This window comes from Pipra filicauda, unplaced genomic scaffold (assembly GCF_003945595.2).
Source record: "Pipra filicauda isolate LSUMZ 115617 unplaced genomic scaffold, ASM394559v2 scaffold10_size6260569_pilon, whole genome shotgun sequence".
NCBI classification, from domain to species: domain Eukaryota; kingdom Metazoa; phylum Chordata; class Aves; order Passeriformes; family Pipridae; genus Pipra; species Pipra filicauda.
This window is the reverse complement of record NW_024103541.1, coordinates 4,604,975-4,625,324: the sequence shown is the minus strand read 5'-3', so window position 1 is coordinate 4,625,324 and position 20,350 is coordinate 4,604,975. Positions and strand designations below refer to the sequence as shown.

Below are 20,350 nucleotides of genomic sequence, written 5' to 3'. Positions count from 1 at the left end.
GATATTTGCTACATAGCAGAAGGCTGAATTTTTTTTTTACATAAATAATTTTTATAACTTAATACTGGTATAATAAACACACAACATAAGAAGTGTAAAACTGCCTGGTTTAGTTAGAAGAACTCATACCACAAAATTAGTGACAGCTGGTGACAGATAGACTTGATTTCTAGGTCACTATTGCACCACTAACACGACTATTTCATTGTCCACTTCTGCCTTACTGGAGACTCCCACAACAATCATGATGACCACCTAATATACAATATCCCAAAGTCAACAATATTTTTGAAGAAAGAAAATTAACTCAATAAACAAGACTGCAGCCTGGTAGCTACTATGAGGAGAAAACAGCCATGCCTAGATTGGGAAAACAGCTCTATTTATAAAATTTAAGTGTGAAATTTGTATGTGGAATACTGAGATGATGAAGGGCAACCTTAACATAGTCAATGTATTGCTGAGTCCATGACACACTTAATGCATTATTTTCGTTATTTCTGTCTCTGATAAAAGCTTGTAGCCAAATTAATAGTAAATAGTAACACTGCACATACTCTGACAAGGACATTTTAAGATTTCATAATCATCAAGAAGCCCAACGATTTATTTATGACATGGTATCATGTTTCTCTACCACATTTGATAACCTGTTTTGTAATAAATGTCTACAATATTTCTTACCGAGCTGAATGAGTCTTTAAAAAGAAAAAGAAAAACCCATTAACGATCACATTATGGAACACTTAGTCAAAAGATGCTTACTAAGCAGACAGGATATATCATTACCTCACAGTAAAAACAGAACTAAAACAAACACAACACCCAACCCCTCTTTCTTTTAAACATGGAATGCAGATTTTAAGTTCCAGTTAGCAGTTTTTTTAGAGAGGGTAATAATGGAAGTTACAGCTGTTTATGCTACTGTTTTCTTCTAAGATCTAAGAGTTACCAACACTCCAACAATGCAATTCTTGCCACTATTTGAGTATTTTAAATTAGTATTTTTTTACCTGTTCTGTTTTTCCTGCTTGTCTGCTAAATCCATATCTCCTAAAAGAACAATAGGAAACATGAAGGAAATAGACTGTTGTTTACAACTTTCACAAATACATTTCTATCAGTTTTCAACATAAGATATGCACCAACAGCCAGATTCAGGTTAGTTTTTGGAATGTTTCAAGGTAACTAAATAAGCAAGTACTGGAGCATATTTACAGAATGATTTCAACTCCATCTACTCTTTCCATCACGATTTGCAAATCTTGACTCTTCATAAAATGCTGTCGTGTAAAGCTCATGAAAGGAAAAAGCAATGCCCTCTTTCCATTTGGAAGTTAATCCTGAGCTATTACACTATAGTCCATGTTACTGTTAAAAGGAAGGCACTGAAAATAGTGAGAACAAAAAATACAAACATCTATGGCTTTGGGGGGAGAAGAAGCCACAGAAGATACAAAATATAATTCAAATGTCATTTGCACTCGTTAAGTATGAAGAGCTCAGACAGTAGACAAGCTGTTCTTATCACTAAACTGTGAAAAGAAAAACTGGAAATAGAAACCTCAAATAGAAGCTCTGTAACTTCATTTTTACATGTTTGGAGAGCTCTCAGTAAACCAGAGGGGCTTTCAAAGATAATGGAAAAGTGAAAACCTTGGTAACTTGGACTTTATATGGGAGTTCGCAGAAAGTAAAAAGACCAAACAATGACTCAGCCTCTTGATGTAACAGCCATATTAGAACTATAAAAAGAGGCAACAGCAACTTCAGCTCCTTTTCCCCTCACTTTCTGAGGATTGCTTGCAAAAAGACAATATTGATTGACAGTACCTAGAAGGATCATGAATTTAAGCCACTTCTATAACACAAAGAACAACCATGTTAAAAAAACAAATCCTACTAAAAGCACAAAGTCTGAACTTGGGCTCCCATTGTACAAAAAACGGTTCACACGTATAAGGAATGTCCAGTCCCCAGAGAACTTACAGGATAAGCAAACAAAATATGAAACCGAACAGGAGTACATTTCACATAGTTCATTTCTGAAGTAGTATGAAAAAAACCATCACAATCTGAATTCTATATGTAACGCTTATAATACACACAACACAAACCCCAAGGAGAATTAAATGAAGCCTTTCACCTGCCGTATTCCAGAAGTGTAGCATGAACCTTCGATTCCTCATCCAGCAGCTCCTCAGCTCCCTTCTGACGTTTGTATTTTCTCTGAGGTTTGTAAACCTCCTGTAAGACAGTGAATGGATTCAGAGCTCGTAAAAGGCTTTTCTAAAATAAATGATGAATTGTTATCTCAAGTGATATACGCATTGTTTACTTTCCAACTCAATATACTTACCCAAATAAACATCCCTCACTTTGTCTTTTTGGAATTACATTATAAAATCTTACTGAATTCATTTCTAAACAATTTGCTATACAAATAAAACCTTTCCAAGTTTAAAACAAAAAAAAAAGTGGATATTTAACAACAACACAATTTCTCAACCAACTCTTCTGTCATGTTTGAATGAAGAGTCAAAAATAATAAACTCAACATTTATTAAGATTATTTGGCTAATGTCAGTATCTAGTAATGTTACCTCCTTTGTGAGTTAATTCTATTTGCAAACTCTGATTAGATAAATAAATGCAATTATTTTTTACTCAATAATCACAGGTTACAACAGAATTAAAGCAGATTTTATTGGAACAAAAATACCTGAAGGAGTTTGTTAGCAAAATGATTCAATCTAATGCTATCCCAATGTGATCCAATAGCTGGACAACAGCCCATCAAATAAAACAAGGATTCACAAGTATTATTTTGTTCTCATAGAGTTGCTTTCAATTTAAAAACAAAAGGAAGAACATTTTTTGTTTGTTCTGACTTTCTATACAAGACAAACTATTATTTTCAACAAGCAGTTGCTGCACTATAACATTGAAACAGATTGAAAGCTATTTCAGCAAAGACAGGTAATCCCAAAGTGGAGATTTCAAACAAGTGAAAATTGACACTATTCCTTGGCAAGTTTCTACTGAATTTGTCTGTTACCCTTTGCAATTTTTACTTCATTTCTAATCTTAATTTCTGTCATCTTTGCTTCCAGCTATTCAATCTTGCTACATTTTTGACTGTCACATGAAAAAGCTTTTTAGGACCAAGGATCTCCTGCAAAATGTACTTTCATACCTACAGAGAGGCAATGTAAGAAAAATAATTATAGCTTTCATGATGGCACTGTATTTTATACCTTTGCTATATAAAGTGTAGGCATCATATCATAAACATTAGTCTTGGCATCAGGTAATTGAGTAGTTGAATAAAACCACTGCAAGATAACCTCAACTGACTAGACAGTCACCTTTCAGCAGCAGCAGTTCCTATTCCAATAACCATTACTGATATTTAATATTCCCTTTTCCAACCTTTAGGCCTGATCATGACCATAAATCTCGGTGTACTGACCCCTTGAGAAAAGAAGGGTAGGTCCTCAGACCAGAGTTGTAGTAATGAATTCAGACAACAAACTGTTCTTTTACACTTGCTGATCCTCTTTTAGGAGAGTGAATTTCTCTTCCAGTTCCAATGCATAATGGTTTAAAGGTGACCTACAAAAGTACCTTCATCTAACAGCCACCTTCTCCTTCCAGTTCCTATGGATAGATAGAAAAGCTTCTGCACATTCTCCCTTGCAGATTCATTCTGTGTTTTTCTGGGCTGTACTTATGCTTTGATGCCTTAAGAGATCTCACGAACTAATCTTTTGTTAAGAAGATCAGGTGCCAGTTGTAGAAGACATGATCCTGACAGAGCTCATATACTTAAGGAAGAGGTGTTTGTCTAATGATACCCTGAACAAATGGCAAAAACTTTATGTACCACGAAGGTGCACCTAAAAACAAGATAACTGAGCCAGAGGAGAAGATAGAATACAAATAATGGAACATAGAAATTAAGCCTTGAAACCACTTCTGTTTCTCAGCAACCACAGGGAACCCTTCATCACTGTTAATCAAATACCTTCTGTATATTTTTGAATGACACTGAAAATTCCAGGTACTGCTGTTCCATAAGAGCATTGTGATTACTTTGTTTCTGTCTCTTCTGTGACAAGGTCGATATCAGCCACTTGGATACAGACTCTTTAGTGCTATATAAAGACAGTGCAGGTAAAAAATGGACACACTTGAAAAACTAGGACAATTATTCTGAAAATTGAAAATAAACAGAAGCCAAATGAATTTCAAGTGCTACTTGATAGAACTCACATTTGGAATTTGCTTTATCCCACGGGTTTGCATTCCTTCTCAATTTAAAAGGTTATACAGGTGCATAAACAATGCAATGATACCTATGTACAAGGGGAGCTAACTTGTAAAACAGAAAACATCTCAGTGGAAAGACAAAGTATTTCTGGGTGGAGTAAAAGACTCATTGTAAGTCTGATAATAATTAAAAAAACCACAATCAAACCATGGGGAACAGTACTTAAGAGACTGTAACTGAAGTTTTCAAAGCAAGGTCAATTATTCAAATAGATTGACAAGGGATTTGCACTGGTCATCACCCGGAGACTTTCACAGCGACCTTGTTCTACAAACACAGACTGTAACTCAACCACATCCATGAGGCTCAGCAGCACTCAGGTCACTAGTATAGAAAAACAACTATCTCCAAAATGTGACAAAAAAGTCAGATGACTTGTCTGGTCCATCACACAACCTCTCACACAGCTCATTACGCCGGCAGTGGACACCTCCACCTGTGCATGAAGAGTTCAGATGCCTGGTAGAGCTACCTGAAATATCACTGGTTTTCTCTGCAGAGTAGGGTTTCACCATCTATTGAAGATCCCTGGAAATGTCCTAATCAAATCAAACCCAGATTTTTCATCCTTTCTCAAATGCTGGACTGGAATTTATCAAGATGGTCCAAAACAAACAGTAGCAAACTGTGGGGAGTCAGGAATGGTGAACTGATGGTCCCAAGCAAACAGGGAAACTAGAAAGCAAGGACAGAAACTCCAGGGATAGAAACTTCAGTTGTAGCTAGGCAGCTGAATTTAGGTATGAGAGTCAGAGAGCCTAGATATGTTACATGTCATTGTAGTATTCATGAACAAGCTTTCAAAAAATATAAACAAGCGGTTTATCCAAGAGTTAAAAGATCTGCACCTGAAGAGGGAGGGAGAACACAGGTGATACCACCTTTCCCAACCAACATCTGCCACTTGAAGAAAACATTTCTGAAGTAGAATGTGTACTTCTACAGCTAATTACAAGTAAAAAAGACAAGCATTGAAATGCAGACATTTAAATTGAAGAGGTCATCACTATATTAATTAATTTCAAGATAAATAGTCCAACTGCTGATAGCTTCAAACAGTCTACTGAGAGTTTAATAGCCTGTAAGCTACTTGGTGAGTTTAGTTTGATAGTGAGGAATTCCACACTCTGTGCAGGCATTTGATATGATTTCTCTACTCATATAGTGCACACCTAAAAGGTTTTCAATCTGATACATTGGCATTTGAGACCTGTTCTAAGAATGAACCTCAACATGTAACTTAATTGGTATCTTCTCGTGAGAAAAGCCAGGACTGGCTGCATTAAACAGAATTAACTACCACCATTTCATTACTAAAGCCACTTGTTTCTTGATCACGAAAAAGGAAAAATCTAACATACTTACAAAGATATCAGTAACCGTTTTGATCGCTTTCTCTTTCCTTTGCATAAATTCATCATCCTGAAAGACATTAATGGAGGTAATGAAAAAGACCAGGAATGGAGATTAAATCTCAACCATTCTAATGATTCTGTGAAACCAAGTTGTCAAATAGTTTCTGAGTTGTCCAGTATTTGGTGAAACATTAGTGATTTCTTGTAACACAGAAATGTAGTTGCTTCTGTCATCTGATGCTGGGTAGGTCTTTAAAACTGTATTCAGATTAGCAGTCCTGCTCTCTGCTTATACAGGACCTGACACAAATGCAATTCCAGCACACTACTGGGATCTCCAATCTTTACTACACTATAAAAAAATGAAGCAGTGATAGGCTTTATGTGGAAAAGAGAAAAGTATTCTCTACTGTTATTTTAGTTTCTAAGCATTAAAAATAATTAAAAAAACAACCGAAAAGCTAACCAAAAAACAAAAGCACAAACCCCAAAACAAAATCCAAACCATTCCAAGTTAGTAAAATCTGTCTATCCCAATAGTAGGGCCATCTACCTTTAATACTGTTACTAAGTTACAAGACAAACTTGGGTTCTAGGTATTAAATTTGGAATTAATAGAACTGAGTTCTGCACTACAGGCACATATCCAAGCTCATTCCACCCCTCCTCCTATACAAAGGAAACAAAACAAAATGATAGCAAAAGCAACTCTGGTGTATTGTGCTGATTTCAGAGCTGTGAAGCTGGTACTGCACCTGAGCATTTGACACATCATAACAGAAACAGGAACTGGCTTCATCGTACCTCTGGCAGTCTGTGACTTTTTTGAAACTGTGATATAGAGTAAGAACGGACATAGTCTCCCATTTCTTCCCTTGTTTCTATTGCACGTTTCACCAGCCACTGAAAAAAAAAATTATCAGTCGAAAGAAGAAGAGTAACAGCAGCAAACAACAAACTGCTGCATAATTATTTTTAATACATGATAAAAGCTAAAAGCACATTTTAAGTACAGAAACAAGAACAAGTGATTTTTTTATTTGTAAACATGGTAACCCAGGGACCTAATCCTAACAAAGTGATTCAGCATAAGCTATTTTATAAACTTCAAATTTCTTCTTCTTCTGTGCATATGATTCTTTTATGAAATTTTCCTACTATAGATCTCTGTTATAAAAAACTACAGCTCCACTGTGAAAAGATGTATCTTCAAGCCTATGAAGTGCTCATGAAGAACCACATGCCTGTGTAAGAAAAAAAAGACTTCTGACATTTATAAGACCACACAAAAAGCCACAAAATATTGAAGTACATTTTAAACAATGTCGGAGAAGATAAATCCTGCTGGCTGTTGACAGCCCGTGCAGGAGGTCACATAAGAGATGAGATCAATCTTGGGATCCAAGTTTGAACCAGCAACTGTTTCCTGTGCTATAACCATGAACCCCTGGAAAGCAAGGGGAAGATGATGACAACGAGAGATGAAAATGTAATCTATTAATTACAAAGTACATCTCAACACAAGTTGGTGTACATACTTTTGTCTGTGAACATAAGTACAATTTACCAGGAAGAACAGCGACATTTCTGCCCACTGGAATATTTGTTATGGGAATTCTTTTAAATTATTTTCTTAAAGTTCTGCTACAGTCTGTGGCAGTGAGCCAACCCAACCTAATTTCTTCCTGTTGGGAAGGATTCATCTAAATTTTTCCTGTCAAGACCACCAGACTAGTTTACACAGTGCAAGAGGTATTGGGACACAATGCCAGGTAGAAGAGCAAGCTTTTTATTAGTTGGGCACTGATTTGAGATTTACAGATAGCAAGTGGAATCCTGAATTTAACAGGGCACTGAATAAAGTGTCATTATCAAATACATAATTCCTACATGGTGTAGTCAGCATTTTATAGCTCTTGCATGGTCTTTTTCAGAACAGAGTATGCTGGTGACATCAGCAAGTTTTCTAGAAAGCCTGTCTTGGCTGGGATGAAATGAGGAACCCACAGTGTGTGGAGCAGGCAGAGTTTCACAGGAACCTGACAGAAAGCCACAATTTCTAAAAAAAGATCCTCTACAGACAAAAAACTAAGTCAATCAAGAAAGACTTCTTCAAGTATGGGTCAGCTATACCACCTACTGGCCAGCTACTGAGAACCACTGCTCTCAGAGAAACCCAGAAGGAGATTTCCTCCCTGCTTAGAATTAATGTTTCTCCTTTCCTGAGGTAATATCTCAAACCAGGATTTTGGATAAAGCAGGTCAGAGAAAAGAATACCTTGTGCTATAGTTCTTACAGCAGGAGTAATATTTTTCCTGTGAAAGAAGCCTAGTATTTAATAAACGTAACCATTCCTTGTCATCAAGTGACCAGGGAAAGAAATTCACCTGGATTGGATTTATTTTTTTTTTTGTGTAGGAAACAAGAGTTCAGAAGTAAAAAGTCTTATTAACAAGATACAAACTTTCCACCTTAGGCAGCACCAGAACAGCTTGAAAGCTGTGTAACAGTAGCACACACCATGGAATGTTTTGTGGGGAGTGCAGTTAAGTGTGGTTTCGCTCAGGAGACTCCTACTAGAAGATAAGACAAAGCATCAGGATGTTTTCCCCACTTCTTACAAACTGGAACTTAGATTCCATTCTTGCTAAATTCCTTCACAGGCAGGAGGTAGTGAGATATTTAATGAAAAAAAAGTTTGCTTAACAGTCTTTATTTTCCCTGCGTATCAAAGATATGTTCCTGTGTGCACATGAAAGGAAAATCAAAAACTGATAACAACATGCCAAGGATTCTCAAAATACCACAGGTAGCTGTGTAACACTAACATCGAGTGTTAGCTTAAACCTTAATAAACTTGAGAACTATGCATATGCACATGTTTAGCTAGTGGTGCTTGTCAGAGCAATGTATTTTTCCACCCATACAGTTTTTAAGTGATAAGAATTAAGGATGTTAAAGAAACAATCCCAACTGCCTTTAGCCTTATTCACATTTGATTCACTGACTATCTTTGTAACTTACAGTCTGTGTTTAAGCTTATGGAATAAGCAGGTATTCCACAAAAGGCAGAATCTGACTCCATTTCAAAGGATTTAGAGAATTTGATTTGCCGCCTTCTTAAATATGGATCAAATGATACTTAAGGATTCTATCATCCATAATGTCACTCCATTCTTTAAAAACATTAAATTACTTCTCTGTGACTATTCATTTCAAAGTTAAATAAAGAGTCAAACAATAATACAAAGCTTTGTTAATTTTTTTATGCAAGTTTTATGGCCTTTTTCAGCAAACTATCAATACACCATAAAATTATTATTACCTGTATAACAGGAAATATATGAATGAAATCCAGTCCCTGGATCTGATGTGGCTCCAAACGATGAGGACACTTCATTTTTGGTAATACTGACACAATTTTTTCAGTTAAGGCACTATTATAAAACAACAAAAACACAGATGTGTTTTTCTTTTGTAAATTACAAATTATTTTTGCAAACGCAGTTAAGTCCCCTCTAGTTGCTTCCACTGTATGCAGTTTTTCTATTTATAGTATTACACACAAACCTTCTAAATCTGCGTGTCTGGTCAGATGAAATACCCAGGTAAGATACATCTACAAACACCTTTGCATACTCTAGTACATATCCACACTAGCTTTAAGAACAATTATAATAAGAGATATGCACTTAAAAAGTACAGAATCAAATGTAAGGACTTAAAATTTGTTTGGCAGAACTCCCAAAACATACCTTGATGCTAGTCCTGAAACTTGATGGTTTTAAATATATATTGCACTTAAAAGCTAAGTACACAGTATACTTCACATAGTTTTCAAGTGGGTAAAACTGAATTTGCTGGCAACTGTCTCATTCTAGAGCTCAGGCAGGATCTGGTAAAGTGAAAGGATTACCCTACCACAAGGGATTCATCTACAGAAACTTCATCCTGTTTCCACTAAATTCTTTATTTTAGGGCAAGGAATTTTTTTGCTGTAAGTGATGCCAAGTACATTTTTAAAGTAGGTGTCAGCACCGAGGATGAAAAATTTACTAGGAAAACCAAAGCTATTTCTCCATGAAGGAGAAAAAGTAACTGGTCCAGTACTGACCTCAGTGATATTTAGTACTGCCCAAATGGACAACTGATATTCCAGAAGAACAAAACGGGAGCAAGAGCTATGAGACCAAAGCCTGGGAAAACAGCCTGAAACGTTATACCTATTAAAGAGAAGTGGAGCACAATCAAAGCAAATGCAATTAAAACAAAAGTTTTATCCAATAGATGCAAGGTCCTCTCCTAACGTATGCCCGTGTTTATTTCAACCCAGCAATTAAATAACAGGACACCATCACAATGTCTTTGGAATAATACTGAGAAAACAAAATTAACTTTTCCTTGTCTTGAGAACACCACAGAAGCCCTGAGCCACCACCAATGTAAACATTACATGGACATCAAAACAGCCTATGCTTGTGTGATTCTGAACACTTCAGATTTACAAATAAATCATTGTTGCTGTTTTGGGAAAAGAGTCTAGTTTTTGTTTTGCCAGTTTTGCATCCAGTCAGCTGGAAAAATAACAGAACATTTTCAGGACAACTTAACTATTTCCTATCCTGCTGTTCTTAAGGATAACAACGATGGCAATTATAAAAACCTGGCGATTATAAAAATTATCACCACCATCTTCATTCCTAGCTTCTACTAAATTCCTTGCACTTGGCAATGCTTTATGTAGTTAGTAATCTATGAAAATTTGAATGTCCCCAAGGGCAATGGCAATACCCACAAATCTTTACTTTTAGAAGTGTTACAGCCTTGCCAATGCTCAACGACTTTCAAGAAAACAGCACAGAGAGATGTTCTTTTCAACTACATTGAGCAAACAAGTCTCTTCATGTCACTGTAACTTGTCAGGCTATTCTTATTTTCTGCAAATTTTAATTATTGCTCTTTTATCACAGATACGCATGTGTTTGGAATGTGTTCCCTTTCTCAGCATAAAAAAAGTTTATAACCTCCCTAATACAGGAATTAGCTGGCTTATGAGCAAATTCCATGCATAAGAAATTAATCAAAACAGAGTTGTTTCATTGGGTCAGTTTGAGAAAGGAAATCTCCCACCCAGCATGGGGCAGGTAACTATTTTGGCAACAATGACATGCTTTAAATTCTGTTTGCTGATGCCTACAATTCCAACCCAGAACCATAAAGGAGAGTCAGAGGTTATTTACACAGCAGAATTGCAGACAGAGGGTACTCAGGAAAGGTCTTCTAATGTTGCACTCCAGTTTCCAGCAGCGTGGTCTCCCTCTGCCCTTTGTTTTGGCCTCTGCATCATCCCCTTGTGCCAGCACAAGCATCTGTGCAGCTGTGCAGAGAACTGGATCCAGGAATTCATTCATGTTAAAACTATTTTCTTTTTCTTTTTTTTTTTTTAATAGGGTTTAATCAGGATCAGTTCCCAATCCAGTTCGGTGAGGAGCCACACATATCCCTACTAAGCAGTGAAAGCATTTAAGAGCATGGCAGCCCAGTGGGAATAGCACTGCCTTTTTTGAAATAAACTTCTTTCTGGTTTTAGAGTTTGTGGAACTCCAGTCTGAGAAACCCAGAAACTTGTGCAATGTTTTGCAAACAGGCAGTCTTGAAAAGCAGGAAACTTGGACTAAAAATCTTTCTTAGAAACAGGCAAATAGCAGGTAACTACCCCTTCCCCACCTGCTTCCTCTTTTTTAAGAAGAATTCAAATACCCCACTTGCCATTTAACCAACTTACATTTTTTGACCAATAGTAGAGTTTTCCTGAAATAATAAATCAACATCGATATCGAAGTTGCAAGTAGTGATACACCACGTCATGCCACCTACCACCTATCAAAGGAACAACAGCAGAGTTAGTTCCATTATAAACTGAAGAGGTAAAACCAAATACGTCTTACAGGCTGTAGTGTTCTCTCCATCCTCAGTATTCTCATAGAGAGACCAAAATAGATACCAGAACCATATCAACTTCTACATACAATACACATATACAAGAAAAAAAAACAGCAGTTATTGATATTCTAAATTCCTCTCTTAGCTTCATTTAGCCTTAGATTTGAAATAGCTTTCAGAATAAAAAAAAAAAAAGGATAAAACAAAGTATGTTTAACATACAACAGTATGTTAAATGTCATGATCTCTAAAAAGTGACCAGATTAAAATTTTATCAAGGATCATGATTTTTGCATTCATGTACTTACCTTTATACATACACATTTGCTAGTACTATTCCTTGCTTGCTAAGACAAGTGTTAGACACAGTACGAGCAATGGAAATCCTCAGCTCTACAGAAATCTCTATTTCAGGCCCTAATCTGACATATACTTCGGCATATTTAAACTCCTGAGCCATTTCATCAACTTTATATAAATATTTAAAGACAACCTTGCATAAACATAGGCAAGATAACCTAAATATATGCAAAGGCAAAGAACAGGAAAGGGATTAAAATATGGAGTAACTCACCAATATCACCCAGCAAATTGGGAACCTTGTTCTAGACAAGGTTTCTGACACATCACCCGTCCCACATTCCCCTGTGAAACAGTTAACCTCCAGAATCCCTTCTGCACTAGCACCTTGAGCATTTGCAATAGCAACGCTCCTTTTTGTGAGGTTGGGCATTGTCATAAAATGATACCTTTGCAATTGTTCTTAGGTAAGTATGAACCTGACTTCTACACACAAATGCATCAATGTTACATCCTAGGGCACTCTCTTTCAAACTACTCTGTGCCTGTGTGCACAGACTCCTGAGCAGCTACACTTAGCAATAGCAAGGAGTTTGGAGAAACTAAAATTGCATTGTAAAGCGAGGCTGTGCTATGATCAAAGAGCAGAAAACAGAAGCGTCCATTTCAAGGCTTCTGTAGTTGTGTGTTTTCAAACCTTGGTTTAGGAATTTCTCACAGAGTCAGCACTGAAACAATTCAGAAATCTCTCTTCAACCTGAACTTTGCTCACTGTCAGTATCACACACTTCCTGTCTGGGACAATGAAAGGTTAACATATGTGACATTCTAAAGATACGTAAAAACAGCCCCAAAATAATCTCACATGGATAACTGTTCCATTCTTACACAGATACTTCCTCATTTCTCATTAACGAATACTTGCTTTTAAAATTATCAGGCTTTCTACAAGTATCAAATCTCATTATTCTAACTGCAGTTGAGAGAAGGGGGGAAATTCCCTGGATACGACTCTTGCACAGGCTGTAACACCCACAAAAAAAGCAGACAGCAATTAGGTTGCATACAATTGTCTCCCTTAAAACAGGCCTTGCTGCACGAAATCATCTTTGAAGACTGAGGAGGTCCTGTCTGCCTGAAACTAGGTCATTTGCAGAATTCTTTACACAAGAAAGCCTGACAGGTTGCAAGTGTCCTTTATAAAGTCACGTAGCACTGCTAAACAAACTAGCGAAATACATGAACCTCATATACTTTAAAAAAGGGTTTAAAAATATTGCACTGGTCTCACCTTGTCAAAGGGTGACAATCCCTTGATTCTTGCTCGAAAATACCCAGCAGCCACCAACAATTCCAAAATTTCAGTCAACTTGATGTTTTGTTCCTCATCTTCTCTCGTTTCAACCTGACAAACAAACAACACAACACTAATTGAGCATTTCTCATTCATTTGAAGAATGAACATTTTCCAAACTTAACCTTAGCACAGACCACACATCAGGGAAAATCTTGACTACCATATGCAACTTGGTTGTTAATATGAAAGACATTAAAGAAACAGGTACATTTCTACATGGATTTAACATCACATTTTTTTCACACAGTTAAATACTTTAATCTGGTTTTCCTATTGAAACTCCTGGTCCACTGCTTGCCTCCAGCTAGACAAACCGCCCTATTGCCACAACCCACTTAATTTATTCTCCATTTTGCACATTTCCTTCAATTTCAGGCTTCATAAAATCACACACCTCAATTTAACCTCTACCCCAGCCAAAACCAGGACACGCTTCTATAATCCTTTTACAAAAACAGGAGGAGAAATCCACATGGAATTCCACTTTTTGGAGGGGTAATGCAATTTCAAAGCACAGCAGTGACAAAAGTAAAGTGTGACAGGCAAACCGGAGAGCTCCAGTGCTCCGAAGAGCGACCGCAGAGCACCAGCACAGCCACCACATCGCTTTTGTCCCCACCTTACAGGATGAAACCCCACAGCTCCAGGGATACACACGGTTCAGGAGAGGCGCAGAGCTCCCACACACCTCAGCCCTAGGCCGGAGAGACGGGTCACAGGGCTGCAGGTCTGCCCCGAGGGGCTGCAGGGACCCACCTGCGCACCCTCCCCACCTCCAGTGTTTCGGACACCCTCCCGCTCTCCCCTCGCTCCCACGGGAGCCAGGCGATCCCGTCCGGCAGCGGGGACCCGGCAGGGCGGTGGAGCATCGAAGGTGACCCGCACAGCGTTGCCGGCAGCCCCGCAGGCCTCCCCGCGCCCCCCGCGCCCCCCGCGCCCCCGGGCCGAGCCCGCGGCGCGGCAGCGACCGCCGGGCTCCCGGAAAGGCTCCGGGAAGGAGAAGGCGGCGAGCCCGGGGACGCCGGTGCCGCTGGGCCGGGGGGAGCAGCGGCCGCGCCTCGGGGGGACTGGGGGGCTGGGAGCGAGCGCTGCGGTACCTCCTGCGGGGCCTGGCGCTCCTGCCCCCGCGGGACCCCCATCGCGCTCCGCCGGCCGCGCCGCTGTCACGTCCGCTCGCCGCCGCCGCCGCAGCGCCCCGGCGAAGGGGTGTTCCCGGCCGGCGGCTGCCGGGTTCCCCCGCCCCCGCGCAATGGTTCGCCCGCACCCTCCCTGCGTACAAGCGCATCCGGGCCGTGCCATTCGCGGCCGAAGGGGTGCGGGGGAAGGAGGGCGGTGGCTCATGTGACTGACGGGCTGCGCGGAGCGCAACGGCCGCGGCCCCGCCCGCCCGCGGGCTGCGCCCCTGGGGGCGCCCCCGGGTGCCCCCGTGCCCGCGGCTCTTCGGAGCGCGGCTCCGCCCTCAGGCGCCGGGTGGTTCCCTTCAGCTGTACTGCGTTTCGCACTGCGCTTTTTCCTTCATTTTTTCCTTTTCCAAGGGGTCCTGAGGCCTCCCGCCGGCATGGAGGACAAGCTGCGGAGTGCTCTGTGACCGCGAGGTGCCTCACGGCCGCTGATGCCCCTCAGGGCGCTGACACTCCTCATTGCCAGCCAGATTCCCTTTGGTGACCTGATTGCTGAAGGGGATTTTAACTCTCTTTTTTTCTGCCCTGCTCACAGGTCACAGAATCACAGAATCAATTAGGTTGGAGAAGACCTCTGAGATCATCGAATTTGTCCTGTGACCAAACACCACCTTGTCAACTAGACCATCGCACAAAGTGCCACGTACAGTCTTTCCGTAAACACTTCCAGTGATGGTGATTCCACCACCTCCCTGGGCAGCCCATTCCAATGTCTAATCGCTTCTTCGGTGAAGAAATTTTTCCTAATGTTCAACCTCAACTTCCCCTGGCACAGCTTAAGTCTGTGTCCTCTCATCCCACTGCTGGTTACCTGGGAGAAAAGCCCGACTCCCACCTGGCTACAACCTCCTTTCAGGGAGTTGTAGAGTGATAAGGTCATCCCTGAGTCTCCTTTTCCCCAGGCTAAACACCCCCAGCTCCCTCAGCTGTTCCTTGTAGGACTTGTGGCCAGTCCCACGCCGAGTAACCCTGGCACTGCCGCAATGCGGTGCTGCCTCTGCCCCCCAGCAGTGGGCACATCATGGGGCCATGTCTGAGTGTAGCCTGGTGGGAAGGCAGGCACCTGGATGTACTGGAACCTGGCCTCACATCCCAGGTTTGGCAGCACTGGGCAGACCCTGAGGGACGATGGGTGTCTGCTGAGGGCTGGATGCTGTGCCCATGCCCTGTCTGGGTGCCAACACATTTCGGACTCAAGAATAAAATCACACTAATTCAGGAGGATTTGATGGGTGGTAACAGCTTGGTAGCAAACCATGGCATAGCATGGGGACAGGACAGCATTCTTGTTGGCAACGGCTTCAGAAGTAGGTAGACTCTTTTCAAGTCTACCGCAGGTGTTCTGTTTCCAGGCTCTTTGCCATACACAGAGCATTATAAAAAGTAAACCATGCACTAGACTGTGGCTAGAAGCATCTCAGGGAGGTCAAGGAACAGGAGAAGCCACACAAGAGTGGTGTTCCCCTCCCTTGGAGGGTAGCAGAGCATATGTGAGCCAGTCCATACTGACTGCTGTCCTCACGGAGTGATCAAAACAATCATAACAATAAAAGCAAAAATATGCCAGACAAGATCAGACCATGTGCTGGTGTAACCACAGGCCATGTCTTAATTAGAGCTGCAGAAAACTGTTATGCAGTCGCAGAGGTTAACGTGGTCACCAGAGCAATATGGGTGTTCTGCTTTTTGTCTGCCTTCTCCTCACAGAGAACTGTATGACACTAATTTGATTGCCGTGGAGAGGAAGACTGAAACAAACAAGCAAAAAACAGGGACAAGGAGAAGGGTTTAAACAAGGAGAGTGTTAGGAATGGATGAAGGTGACCTTCAGATTCAGCAGTCAGTGAAGGTTGCAAGGTAACTGCTGAAAAGAAACACCAACTTGGATAAAAGCTTTCTGAGCTATGACATGGTCATAAAATTCTCTTTAAAAGATACACATGAAAGAAAAACAATAAATAAAAAGCCAAGGGTAGTATGGACTAGGGGCTTCAATAGTAACTGAGTATCAGACAATGGAGGGAAGAAACCTACCCTGGGAAATTGAACTGTTTCTCTGGCTTTTTAGAGCATAGTAAAGCAAAGGAGGGAGACAGGGTTAATTAACTCCTATGAACTTTAAAACTCATGCAACTGGAACCCAAAATCACAAAGCTGACTTGAAATTATGTACTTACAGAAATGTAATAGGGTCTTTTAATTTGCTCTATGTTTATGAGACCATAAGGACTGGAAACATTTTTCTTCTTTACAGTGAAAGCTGGAATTTTCCTTCACCTGGTATATAGTTGGGAAAGGAAAAAGAAAGTCACAAAAATACAAAAATGTATCTCTTTTGTCATTACAACTCATCTTTGATCACTTGAACCTCAATAAAATACTCTGCAAAGGCATTGCTTCCTAATACTTAATTGTGATGCAAATTCACCCAGTTACCCAGGCAGAGCCGTTGTCCCCTATGACATTTGGATAATCAATCTCCTAAGTACCAATTAGGTTTAAAAAGAGTCCCAAGAGGGGTAGCATCTAAAAAAAAAACCAAAAAAAACCACTTCCTTCAGATCTTTAGATTTTGTGCTTGCAAATCTGTAGCAGGTTCAGCTTTAGTCTTAGTTTTCCCTTCCCCTTTCCCATCCCCTATTTTGATCTGTGACAGTAAGTGAGCTCTGACTCTTGATGCAACTGCTTTGAACAATCCTGTCTTGATTTTTCAATTTCATTCATTTCAATCCCATGAACTGAGATAAAGAGCTTCCTCCCTTTTTTTTTATAGCCATGTGATTCGTTTTGCTGTTCAGCCTGGACTTGTGACATCATCAGACTCGGTCACCACTGAAAATGTAGCAATAGGTTCCACTGTATCTTTTAGCACATATTTGTTTCTTTTGATACTAAGAATAAAATCTGAGATGGAGTTGTAACAGCCACAGCAAGGGCTCCTCACTTTGTAGGGCAGACGCAGTTAGATAAATAAAGTAACCTAAGTCACTTTCCAATATTCTCTATGCTGGGAAGGCCTAAAAGATATTTATTTTCATAAATTCTGGATGATAGATAAAATACAGATAATGTAAGTATAAATTCCCGGTACAACACTCTTTTGTGTGTTCCATAAAACACAGTGTCATGGACAGATCTCAGAGTAAATGGAAAGGATCCCAGTGACTGCATTGGACTATGGACCTCCATTCTGCCATGACTGCATCTTCCCAGTTGTATTCCTAGTTACAGGAGAAGCTGAAGCCAACTGTAGGGAACTAAACCCACATCTTCCAAAGTCAGTATCAAATTTTGCTATGTGTTCTGTGGCTCATATTTTGGATGAGCTCTGTTTTCAATGCATTTAGTTACCTGGCAGCTTCAGCACAGAGATCAATTCCATCCTGATTCCTAATGAAATGATTCCTTGTATTCATCCAGGTTTCTGGAATTAGCAATACTGCAGGGCACAGCAGCAGTATCTTCCTCTGCATGCATTTACTTTTCTTTTTATTTGTTGTCTCGGTTGTGTCCCGTCTCCTTATAGTTCAGCTCCCCTTCATCTATTTCCTGAGATGTAGTAGGCATAGGGAACTATTCAATAGGCAATTGCAAATTCCCAGTTATCATCAGTGGAAATGAGACTGTGCACTGTGAAATGAAAAAGTCACAGACCTGTTACAGTAGCCACTGTTAGGGGCTGCAGCAGACCATTGCATCCCAGCGAATGGGCTGATATGCTTTGCAAGGTATTGTGCCCTTTCAGCAGTCACACATAACAGTAAATAGTGATGTTTTAAACATGCCCACTATCCTATTCATGGATGACAGCTAGAACATCCAGTCCAGCCAAGGTCCTATTCAGTCTCTCCTCTGAACAATTCCTATTCTCAGCATTTAATAGTTTAAAACATACAGGCTGACAAGAAGATTTTTTTTTTCCTTGAAAATTATGTTTGTGTCATTTTTAATATTGTTTTATTAAGATTGGCAATATGGACATGCACATTTTTAGCTCAATTACCAGTTAGTTCATCCCAACCAAATCCAAGGCAAACACAGGCAAAACAGGTGGGAGTAATGAATGTGGAAACAGAAGAAGCTCCTGCTCATGGTCATCTTGGTGATGTAGCTTGCAAAGGGCCAAATAGTAGTTCCTTTTTAAAGCAGGAAGAAGAGAAAAGACCTTATGGCCTGTGGAATTTGTAGAGGAAAAGACTGTGAAAATATTGAGGCTCTGGTAAGAAAAAAAGCACAGCTCCCTCATGGTCTACGTGACAGAAGCTGACAAAATTGGTGGCTGGTCCTCTCTCTGATTTCATCTGTGCAAGGTCTCTCATATGAGTCTGTGTGGAGAATAAGAGAATATTATAACAAAGTATTTGATGAATACTGAAGTTTTTACCAAACTTCTCTTTTTGGAGTGCTGTGATTTTGATCACATCACTATAAGATTGTGATCAGAATATTCAAGTAACTAGTCATTCTGGCTACTTCAGTTTTCAAGAAACTTTTGAGAGGCTTGATTTTCAGAGAATGCTGCTGTGAAAAATCAGGCTAATGAGGAGTTTCTGGGTTTCTACATGGACATACATTCCAAAGTTCAGGCAAGGACAGGCACAGCACACCCGGACACAAAGTAGTTACCTATAGTGAAGGACAGGGCCTTTACACATCTTCTCTTATGAAAGTCTCAGGTCATCTGTAGCTGTTACATTCAAAAGAAATTAATCTATGGGAGAGGTCTTTTATGAAACAACTAATTAAGTCTGAGTCACTGAGCCTCTACCCGAGAAGATACAAAGAAAATGAGAACCTTTGCACTTTAAGTCTATGATTTGGGCTAGGATATTAAATTTCAGATCACAGCTGTGTCAGATTACAGTGAAGTAATGTTTTGCTTTGTTTTTCTATTTATTTATGAGCAAAAATGATTTGGAATTGTTGGAAAACAAAAAGCCCAGTAACTTATAATATACTTTTTTTTTAAAAAAAAGGATTACTGGCTTGCAAATCCTTACAAAGGGGCAGAGAGATGTATATTTGCACTGTAGCATTTTTAGGCAAAATACATGGATTTAGATTTTACCTTCTACATGTCATAATAATATGGCACATCCTTAACTTCAAATGGTTGTAAGAATGAACAGTTAATTTCCCCATGGAGTGAGATAATCTGACACAGTAATAGACTTCTCACAGATACACTTCACCCCCAAGAGAATGATGATCTAAGGTGGAGGAGTTTTTTTTTGGCTTTCTTCTTCCATATCAATTTCTGTGAAAGAGAATCGAAAAGGCAGAGGAGTGGTAAGAGGAGCAAGAGAAAATATCAGTGATGTAGGGGTAGAAGAGACAGAAAGGTAGATATACAAGGTGAGTGCTGGCAGTGCAACCTTGGACAGAGCTAAGTGAAAAGGAAAATAGCCTGCAGAAAAAAAATAGCTATGTGTTGTCTGGGTAGACATCAAGTTTAACTTGAGTAATTTATACATGTGTGTGTTCTGAAATGAAAGAGTCCCACCAAGCAATGTTTAGGAATTTTACTCTGACTGCAACTTAATCCTAAACGAAAAGCAAATTTTGCCAGCATTCACTACTACTCCCTCCATCTTCAGACTAATTCTAAGCAGTATATTCTGGCATAATCCAAAACTGCCATTAGAATCACACATGTTTTTAAGAATCAAATCCTGCTTACACTCAGGCAAACACTTTGACAAATGGTGGAAGAGCACCATCTGGTGACACCAGGCACTTCACTGTATTCTGCTGCCATTAGAAAATACATTCCTGGTGCGTTGTGCTTTGGAAAGCCTGCCTCAGTGTGTTTCAGTGTGTTTTAATTCATTATTCAATTATGCATAAGGAGTACAATAGTGAACATCCTGAAAACAAATC

The 20,350-nt window shown here is 39.8% G+C and overlaps 1 protein-coding gene across 1 annotated transcript in view; it reads right to left on the bottom strand.

Moving 5' to 3' along the window:
- Positions 1 to 14,549, bottom strand: part of CCDC93 (coiled-coil domain containing 93) — a 39,688-nt gene extending 25,139 nt beyond the window's left edge. The window contains exons 1-8 of the mRNA XM_027723639.2: positions 14,387 to 14,549; positions 13,224 to 13,337; positions 11,475 to 11,569; positions 9,015 to 9,126; positions 6,493 to 6,591; positions 5,699 to 5,755; positions 2,147 to 2,247; positions 1,014 to 1,053 (exon numbers count right to left, since the gene is read on the bottom strand). Coding sequence (XP_027579440.1) covers positions 1,014 to 1,053; positions 2,147 to 2,247; positions 5,699 to 5,755; positions 6,493 to 6,591; positions 9,015 to 9,126; positions 11,475 to 11,569; positions 13,224 to 13,337; positions 14,387 to 14,428 — 660 coding nt within the window. The 5' untranslated portion in view covers positions 14,429 to 14,549. The remainder of the gene's footprint in view (positions 1 to 1,013; positions 1,054 to 2,146; positions 2,248 to 5,698; positions 5,756 to 6,492; positions 6,592 to 9,014; positions 9,127 to 11,474; positions 11,570 to 13,223; positions 13,338 to 14,386) is intronic.
- Positions 14,550 to 20,350: the final 5,801 nt, after the last annotated feature.